Source organism: Gobio gobio (assembly GCF_949357685.1).
Source record: "Gobio gobio genome assembly, chromosome: 16".
In the NCBI taxonomy this organism is placed as follows: domain Eukaryota; kingdom Metazoa; phylum Chordata; class Actinopteri; order Cypriniformes; family Gobionidae; genus Gobio; species Gobio gobio.
Genome location: NC_137109.1, coordinates 7,944,253 through 7,954,668, shown reverse-complemented (window position 1 = coordinate 7,954,668; position 10,416 = coordinate 7,944,253). Strand labels below are relative to the sequence as shown.

Genomic DNA, 10,416 nt, shown 5'->3' with positions numbered 1-10,416 from the left:
GCAGTTAGTGTTACTGAGAAAAAAAAACACGGCGTTACTTTAATTGAACTCACTGAAGCGGTTTTCATCCCGCAACGTTTTTTTTTTCTCTGGTTGGTGTGTGTGTGTGTGTGGGCGGGCATGCATGCCATGCGTGTTGGAGAGTGGGTGGGGTGGTACACATAACTGGTGATGATTAGTGGGTGGGAGACAAGGTTGACGTTGATAGATTGAGTTCGCACACACACACACGCATATGCACAGTCACACACACCAAGCCCAACGACTTCAAAGGTATAGCTTTTCGCTTACTGGAAGTATAAGCGCTACTTTTCCCTCGTTGAGGTGAAAGGTACACTCTAAAAAAAAAAAGGTTCTATATTGCACCAAAAATGGTTCTTGGCTCGTAATCATAGGGGAACCTTTTTTAGTGCTATATAGCACCAATTTTGGTGCTTCAGTGGTTCTTCAGCGGTTCTTCAGAGGTTCTTCAGCGGTTCTTCAGAGGTTCTTCACCGGTTCTTTGACTAAGGTGCTATATAGCACCTCTGAAGAACCGCTGAAGAACCACTGAAGCACAAAAATTGGTGCTATATAGCACTAAAAAAGGTTCCCCTATGATTACGAGCCTTTTTTTTTAGAGTGTAAGAATGTTTATGTAACATGCAACTTATGCTAAAAACCCAGGTGATAACATGAGCTCCACTACCAAAGAAGTAGTATAGTACTGATAATATTTACACAATATTTACACTATAGTAGGTCTACTGATAATATTTACACTATAGTTGGTCTACTGATATTTACAATAATGTATTGAATTTGATAGGTGTCTCTCACATTGTCCCACAGCAACATTACAATAGTGTACATTCATGTACAATGTTTTATAATAATAATTTATTCTATTTAGTGTCCAATTCATTCATTTAACATATTTAATATTGGGGGCATCCAAGTTTTGTAGTAGTTTTTTGTAACTCAGTAGTTACTTTCCCTGGTAATTAGTTACTTTTATAATGATGTAACTCAATTACTATTTGTAAGAAGTAACTAGTAACTATTAATAATTACTTTTTTAAAGTAACATGCCCAACACTGGTCACATCTACGTCGTCAAGCTCAGTCTGAGGCTGCTCAGCCATCAGGAAGTGAGTGCTTCTAATTGACTTCACTTTTCCCTGTCGAAGTCTATGGGGTCGCTGTGTCCATTTCTTTTACTGTCTATGCTTTCTAGTACTCCTGAAGAGCTTAATTAGCAGGTTCAGGTGTGTTTGATTGGGGTTGGAGCTAAACTCTGAAGGACAGCGGCCCTCGAGGACCAGGGTTGAGAATGCCTAGGCTACTAATAAGATGAGTTGAATCAAGCAAGTCAGGTTTGAGACACACTGCCCTAGATTACAATGAACTGTTTGTGATGTTGGACACTTTTTTGATGTGTACGTCTAGGCAGGCACATTGAACTTTAAACTCCATCATATAAATAATGTTTGAAGTGTGAGATTTATGGTTTAATCACATCACAGGGTAAACATATTAGCATCTGCTTCAGACACAAGAGGGCACGCAGCTAGAGGCAAACATCTCTGATAAATGCCAATTGGAGATCCGCTCGTTCATCTTGTTAGCGTTTGTCTGTCATCCGTGTCTTGCAAGCTGTGTGATGGATGACGTGACAACAACACAACAGGCATCACATTTCCTAATTGATCACCATGGAAGCGTTTACACAGCAGGACAGCCCATGACTCTTTGCTGCAGAACTATGGCAGCTCAAGCCTGAAGGAGTGCATTATAATTCACCTTTATAGATCCATTTTACATCCACTGTTTCATTGCCCATTTCTCTGAGTTGTGCACTGGCTGGCAGACAGTTGGGGATGATTGCACTGAAGTGGCACTTTGCCATACCTTGGAAGAATATTAATTTTGCATTCTCTGTTTGAATTGATGCAATCGTTTGTTTCTCTCTGCTGGATGTTGGACTGTTAACATCCTTGTGTTCTCTGGCATACAACATTTTCTGCACAACATCTTTTTGTATGTGTAATTCGAAAATCCACAAAAACCCATCTTCACAGATCAGCAGCGAGGTTTTTCGTTGTTGATCTTTTCACAGAGCAAATATGTGCTCAACAAGATTAACATTTCTCTCAGCATTGCAAGATGTTTTGGCAACTAAACAGCATGTGTTGAATGCTGTTACAATAAAAGTCTTACGTCTGTTGTGAATAATAAAAATATGAACCCAGAGTACACTTTCTGTAGAAAATTGGAGGGATGCCTGACTGTGCAAAACTCACCACCACGATGCTATGGTGTTGTCGGATGTTGCTAAGGCATTCTATTTGGTTACCATTTGAGTATTGGTTCACTTGACGCTAAAGTTGTTGACACTATGGGAAAAACACAATTTTCAGAGAATTACTGAAGCCCTATTGAATCATGCAGTGAAATTAACTGGACAATGGTGTTTGAGGGTACCTCTATAACCTGCCCTAATAGGAGTATGCAACAGTGTGCAACAAAGCCTTGTATCTGTATCTGTATAAATGGCAAAATTATTTGTATCCATATCTGTATGTGGGTAAAATCGAATGTGTGCATGGCTTAACCCCTTACCAGACACCAAAATTTTTGGCAAATGGGGTATTTTGACAAACCCAAAATAAAAAGGCTCCTGCTCATAAGTCATTCTGAACAGACACATAACCAACATATATTTAGAAAGCCAACACTTGAGAGTTCGAGATAGGGTACAGCTGAATATTCAGATGTTATTAATATGGAGATATATAGGCTCAAACATAAAAATAAAATAAAAAAGAATATGAAGAATATATTTTTAAATGTATAAAAATCAGGGCTCTGAACCGGTTCATGGAACGAAAACGAAAACCGGAAACGAACAAAATTTTAAGAGAACAAAAACGAAAATGAAATCAAAATCAATTTGACTCGTTCTGAACAGAAACGTTAATTTGAAATGACCATTAACCGGTTAATAACGTTATTTTATCATTCTCTTTAATATTTTAATTTGGCAGTGACCAATTCTTGAATTGAGTAGTACGGCATGTGACGTTGACTTATCAAGCGTGAGTGAAATGTCCGCGCACCAGTCATCTATGAATCTACCGGTACGCAAGTCAGTGTAGAGCGCGCATTTTCATGCCTCAAGTACATTTCTTTCCCCGCTGAGGTCTACTATGAATGTGCAGGTATTGGAGGACATTCTTTTTGAACGTTTAAATAAGCAGTACGGACTTTCAGCTCAAATAGTCTGATTTAGGCTAGTTTATGGTTGTCAGGTGCTTCAGTAGATTACTTGTGCTACCGCGGCCGATAGTTTTTTCTCACCAGGACATAGCGTACATTTTACCGTAATGTTCTTGTCTACCTGAGACAAATGTGAAATAATTTTAAAATTTCCATTTGGGAAAAACAGCCACTCACTGTTTAAGCCTATCCAAGTAGGCTACTAGCATCTATCAAACATTTTTCCTATAGTCTTTCAGATTGCCAATACAGGACAGCTCAATGTTTTCTATATAGACGGTTGATGCCTCGTATTAAATGGTATGTTATATTGCATTAAATGATGAAGCTTTATAAGCTGACTGAATTTGATTATGTGATGCAAGGACGTGTTGCGCAGTGTTTGCTTTGAAAATACCAGTTGACAGTGCATTAAAAGAGCAATGGTTATCAAGTTTATTTATTCTTTATTCATGCAATTTTTTAAAACAAGTCGTGTTGAAAAAAAGTTATGTACAAAGAATGTTATCACTCTTCTGAAAAGAATTAGGCATAAGAGGCCACTTTCGATTGTCTAACGCTCCATTAAAACAGGTCCGCTGTTTATGCTTTGTAATTAATGCAGGTATTTCTGTTGTGGTTTTAAAAATGTTATGAAATAAATATTCAAGTTTAATTACCATGCGTTGTATTATTATTGAGTGAAAATAAGTATATTTATACATATTTGTTTAAAGTATAGGCTAAATTAAAATAACGTTATTAACCGGTATTTTTTCATATCAAACCGTTTTCGGAACAGTAATGTTTATTGAGGAACGCAAAAATGGAAACGCTATAATATCGATTCTGCTCGGAGTGAACCGATTGATATTTTTTCCGATCCGTTTTTAAGCCCTGATAAAAATATTATGTGACTATAGTATAACAACTTATAACCACAACTAAAGTGAAGCTTCAAGTGTGGTCATGCTTCATTTCAAATCTGAGGAAGATATCCCTAAAATTGTGCATTTTATAAAGGATTTTGTAAGACCATGTCAGGGGAGTTTTTATAGAAGGTTGATAAAGATGCTAATGCTAATGTTATTGCCCTAATGTTAAACACCCATTTGCAGTCTTTTATCTAATGTCTGGCGAGGAGAACAGCTCATGCTCTGTTGTTCTCAAACAACAAACATTTTACACCTTTGTCGGTATGAGACTTTTATCATTATTCTTTTGTTTGTATTCAGCAATTAGCCTTTTTTCTGGCATTAAGGCTTGCCCATTGAAACCACATACAGTAAATCCACATATTATCTGAAGTCTTTCTACCAAACAAACAAACTAAAGAGCATATTCTTTAGACCTTATATAAATGATTGTAACAAAACAGATTGTGAAATGGATATAGCTCCTGGCGCAACAGGTGCATTAGAGCTACAGTTAGCATTAAGCTACCGCTAGTGTATTACAATGTCTGCGGCAAAAACATTACTAATGTTCTGCTGTTGGATGTACTAACGAACATATGAATCTCCATAGACTCCCGGCATCCAAGCCACTGAGGACACCTTGGTTGAATTTAATTTTTGAAGGAAATGTGCCGAAGAATGTTGGTAAAATGTTATATATTTGCGCAAATCATTTTACGCATGACTGCTTCACCAACGAGGGTCCTTCAGTACAACACTGGATTTGTGAAAGAGTTGTTTCTGAAGGATGGATCAATACCAACGCTTCATGCTCTAACTTCATATCCAGAACAAGTAAGGATGGCACTTCATATTTTGTGAATGTTTGCAAATTTCCTTTCTGATTGAGCTTTCTAGAATGTTGTATGGCTAATATGGCTTAAGTTGCCATAGTCTCTGACGGACGTTGTGTTCCCACACTAGCACCTATACAACACAATACAACACATATACAATTTATAGATTAACATCACGGTCCATGCTAGACGATGAGTTGAATCAATGTAACTCCACAATAACTAACATTACATAAATGTATCCACTAACCATTAAGAAACGTCCAGGTGCAGTCTAAAAGTGTCAACCTCTTCCTAAGTCTCTCATCTGTGTCTGACTCCGGTTCAAACATGTAAGACTGCACTCCACAACTGGTTATTTCTGACATTTTTGCTGAGTGATATTCGCCTGTTTTGTTGCTGAAGTCTCCAAAGCTATTGTAAAGAATCCTCCCTCTTCTGGAAGGGGGGCGGGGAGCAGCAGCTCATTTGTATTTAAAGGGACACACACATGATTGGTCATTGAGTCTAAACAATTTTTTAGGTGAAATATAGGAAACTAGAATCTATTCTTTCTTGCTTCTTTTAGTGAGAAATCAGTATTAGGCCTTATAGGGTATAATGTTTTCCTATGCAGAATTTTCAGAAATCATCTTGTTTACTACAGTATAATGATCTAGAATTGCGTTCTCTCTTAAATATAACTAAATATAACTATTTCTGGTGTTTAAGGTTAAATGTTTGAAAATTATTAACAGTTGAAAACATTCATTAGATATGTAGAAAAATTATCAAATGTAATCAGTTACATTGCTGTAATTGAAATAGTTACACTACTTATTACATTTTAACTTGTAATCTGTAACCTATTACATACTGTAACATACTGTGGTTTATTCAGGCACATCCATAATCTAAACCCATGGTCATGCACAGACTTTGCGCATTAAAAAATATGCATACCTCTCAAAATGATTTACAAAATATGTTACATACTGTTTAGTTACTTACATATTTATTTATGTATTTCAATTCCCATACACTCATGCAGATGTTTAATAGTCAGCAGATTTCTAGAAAATTATCAATTTATACAGAGACATTTCTTTAGATGGTGTTTTGCATTCAATCGGTAACACATTTGAATAATGGTCCATCGTTAATAACAATGCAGGAAGTAATGCAGGGCAAATCAGTAGTCCTATATATAGTAAATTCTCCGGTGTTGAATTAACACCGCTCGGTGTTCATATGGGAACCACCAGCAGGGTGTTAAAGTAACACTGAAGCAGTGTTAGAGTTAAAAAGATACTTAAGTGATTAATTGAGTGATGATTGTTTGATTATTGAAGACACCTGATGATAATGATAAGAATCACTGAAGGAAAGAGAAACACAAGAACTACAGCTGACTTCAGCCATAGCTTTAGATAAAATCAACAGAAGACAGTAAATCTCTCTTATTACAGACAAGATTGACTTTATTTCTGACATCTACAGAAGATCTTATTGAGAATTAACAGAGGTTTAGAGGTTGATGTTTTACTGAAAATGTTTCGTCACCATTATGGTGATCATTGTTTCCTTTAGTTGGGCAGTTTGACTCTTGGCTTTTGATGTCATCAGTTTGTGGTCTTTGTAACAGTGTCTACTCAAACACATAATTTATTGCAAAATAAACCACAAACAAAGGCGGTCATGTTATATATCTTTCAACATCATAAAGGAGAATGATTTTTGAAACAAAAAATAATTGGCCAATTGTTATTACTAGATTATCACCAGCAGTCTGTTCTTGCCAGATATCAAATATTCTGAATTTGGTTTGTGTACATTGTGTAGAAAACCACTTTATGCACACCCACACAAACATCAATAATCAGCATATTAATCTCAATGACGGTGACCTGCTTCATGCTGCAATGCATGCTGGGATATATCATCATCATAGTATAACACTCATGACTCCCAGCATGCATTGCAGCATGTCACCATTGTTGAGATTCATATGATGTCTGTGTGCGTAAAAAATAAATAAATAAATAAATTCTTCTTAAATGTATTTAAAAATTATGGTGAAACTCTATTAACATATAACAATTTTTCTCAAAGATTAGTTTAGTCAATATTTTTTTCTTTATGATGATAGTGATATCACCTGATAATCTGGGTTCATGGCTTCCTTTTCAACAAAGTATGTGTTCCAGTAAACACTGTTACAAAGACCACAAACTGACATAAAATGGCAAGTCAAACTGCCATAATGGTGACCAAACATTTCCCATAAAACATCAACATCTAAACCTCTGTTAATTCTCAAAAAGAACTGTAGACAAAAGACAGAAATAAAGTCAGGGAGGTTTGTAATAAGAGAGGTGTAATGTCTTTTCAGTTGATTTCATTGAAGGCTGTGGCTAAAGTCAGCTGTAGTTCCTTCAGTGATTCTTATCATTATCATCAGGTGTATTCAATAATCAAACAATCCACTCAATTAATCACTTAAGTATCTTATTAACTCTAACACTGCTTCAGTGTTACTTTAACACCCTGCTGGTGGTTCCCATATGAACACCAAGCGGTGTGATTCAACACCGGGGAATTTACTGTGCAGTAAATCACATTTCATAAGAATACATAAAGTACATTTAAAACAAGGACACCAAAACATAAAACAAGGCAAAGCACACTTCAGGTGGTTTGAATAGCTATAAAGTATGGGCACACAATTGATTGTATTTAACCATGATTTTACATTAATTTTATCAGTAGGTGCAGTAATGGAAACAAGATTAACTAATCATTAATTAATATCAAATTTAGTAATTCAATCATACCTATATAATCCAGTGTGTTCAATAGCTAGGTGTGGTGGCAATAACATGCTAACAAAAAACTGCTTAGGCCCCATCCACACGGAGACGCGTTTAGCTGTATACGTAAAAAATTTGTATCGTATCAGCGTTTCGTCCAGACGGATCTGGCGTTTTGGGAGCCTGAAACCGGTATTTTTTGAAACCAGGTCCTAAAGAGGATAAATCTCAAACCGACACCCTTGCGTTATCGTGTGTACAGTCAATCCGTATATTTTGTATATACACCACGTCCCGCACGGTAAAGAAGGGATACAGCTACGGTGGGCATGCGCACATCAATATTGTGTCATTTAATTACTGTATTTGCATTATTGTAAGGGTAGGTTTAGGGTCGTGGGTAGGTGTAGGCATTAATAAAATACAATCTGGTAAGTAGCACATTTATTTATTATTTTATCCTGAGATTTTCCCTCACTTACGACCGTTTCTGTACCCCTTCTAGCCACAACTCTTCTTCTCCATTTTTAGTGTATTTCTGTGGCAGAATTACAGCGCCACACACTGGTCTGGCATGTATACTACATCAATTTCAGTCGATTTCAGTGGTTTCGTGTGTACGCAGATATTTCTGGAGACGAGGGGAAAAATATAGCCTGGCTCCGCCCTCCTACGTACTTCCGCTCAATTTTCAATTTTCCTTCAGTACTCCGTCTGGGATTGCGGTATATTCTCTGGTTTTCTCCGGTCAAATTTTAACCAATCCAATCAGCGAACAGAGGGAGCGGCTGAGAACGATGACGTTGATGTCGTGCGCTAGTTTGAGATGACATGCGTCATGACCAAACATTAGCGATTGGTTATGGCAGATCCCACTGCATGAAAAGTGGGATTTTCGACCCCATAAACGCCTGTATACTCCTGGAAATCTCCCTAATTTTCGGCAGTTTTCGACAATTTAGAGGCAGCGAACGTCGCGTTCGTCTGTGCCACAAATTGTCGTAAACGAACCATGACGTAGGTGGAGAGCCCCCCCCCGCTGAGAGACCGCGCGGAGGTGCGACGCCTCTAATTTGCATATGAATAGCAGCGAAACCAGAGAGTCAACGGCCAGACTTGAATTTACTCACTCACTATTGGCTGAAGCCACTACATTTAAAAAAGAAAAATCCCTCGTGATTGGTTGGCAGATCACTGCAAACCAATCATTATTGGTCCCCCTGGCTCATTATAAATGTAAACCCCAATAATAATAATAATAAATATATAATTTATGTTGTAATAATTTGTTTCATATTAATGTTATTGTGCTATGAAGTATTCATACCATCAAGGAATATATGGGAAAATTATACGGACCGTGCCGTTTATTCAAACAAGGGGCTTCATTTATAAGCATACAGCTGTTCATTCAAAGAAAGGGCTTCATTTATAAAACACAGCGGTTTACTCAAAGAAAGAGCTTTATTGTTAAACACACAACTATGTACAGTGCAGCAGTAATGTCTCGTAATGTAAAGTTCGTCGAGCTCCAGGCTGCGAGAGCGCGGTGGCCGCACAATCCATCCAGACACCCCGTCAACAAAGCCGTCTTCCTCGTCAAACATGAGTTCAATGGCCGCGGACTTCCAAACGTCCACCTCATCCAGCACACTCTTGCTTCCAGCAACTGTAATACAATCCATAAAGACAATAAGCAACCTGAAAAATACTCACATTGACAAAAAACGGATCTAATATAATAAATCTTACCCTTTTTCTTCTTGATCGACTCCGAGCTAAACTTCGCAGTTTCAGGTTGTTTGTATCTGAAGCTCCGGCGTGTCGATTCATAATACGTCTTACAGGCAGCTGGAAAACAATTACATGAGACTGGTATTAATAAAAACAGTCACGGTAAAATTAAACAAGGAATGAGAAACACATTAGAAGTTACTTACACACAATTTCGTCGTGATCAGCGGTTAAATCTGGACTCGCGGAAATCTCTCCAAGCAGATAAGAGCTCACGGCTTCGTTATGAGGCGAGGATAGTCTGTGTAAACAAAATGTGCAGTTTTAAGCTCGGATCTATTAACGCATCCATTTCCTTATACAGCTGAATAAAAGCATATTCTTTAAATCGTAACGTTACATTACCCATGCTGTGGTTCATAGCGGCTGCAGTTTGCCTCAGAGTTATGAAGACGAAGACAGCCTCCTGAAAATGAGTCCAAAAAGTTCGTCGCGTCCATGCAGAGATTGAGTTGAAGACGGTGTCCTGTCATTGTTGATCACGAAAAAGGAAAGCAGCAAAAAACATCAAAAAAATAGTTTAAAGCTCGTCTTCTACGCGTCATGGCCATGACCTCGACCTCGCACCTCATTGGACTAGGGCTCTGATATGGAACGCGCCCGGGGCCAAATCTCTTTATACGAAACGCGTGACTTATGATTGTTTCAACCTTCAACACGCCCTGTTTTCCGCTTCACGCACAGTTTTAACATGTTAAGAAGACACATTTGAACGTGTTTCTTAACGCGCACATTCTGTACATGTCGAAGCGTAATATTTTTTTTTTTAAAGCAGACTTACCTTTAGATGTAGCCTAGGCTACATACATATTAATATAAGATATTAATTAATTGCTTAACTGA

General features: G+C 37.5%; 1 protein-coding gene across 1 annotated transcript; it reads right to left on the bottom strand.

The window, feature by feature from the left end:
- Positions 1 to 5,073: 5,073 nt before the first annotated feature.
- Positions 5,074 to 10,150, bottom strand: LOC307139525 (uncharacterized protein; the record flags this gene model as incomplete). Its single annotated transcript, XM_079838520.1, has 5 exons — positions 9,919 to 10,150; positions 9,720 to 9,814; positions 9,532 to 9,630; positions 9,230 to 9,448; positions 5,074 to 5,120 (listed from the first exon to the last, which is right to left on the bottom strand). Exons 1-5 carry the CDS (start codon positions 10,044 to 10,046, stop codon positions 5,074 to 5,076), a joined length of 588 nt encoding a protein of 195 aa, XP_079694646.1. The 5' UTR covers positions 10,047 to 10,150.
- Between the last annotated feature and the right edge of the window lie 266 nt (positions 10,151 to 10,416).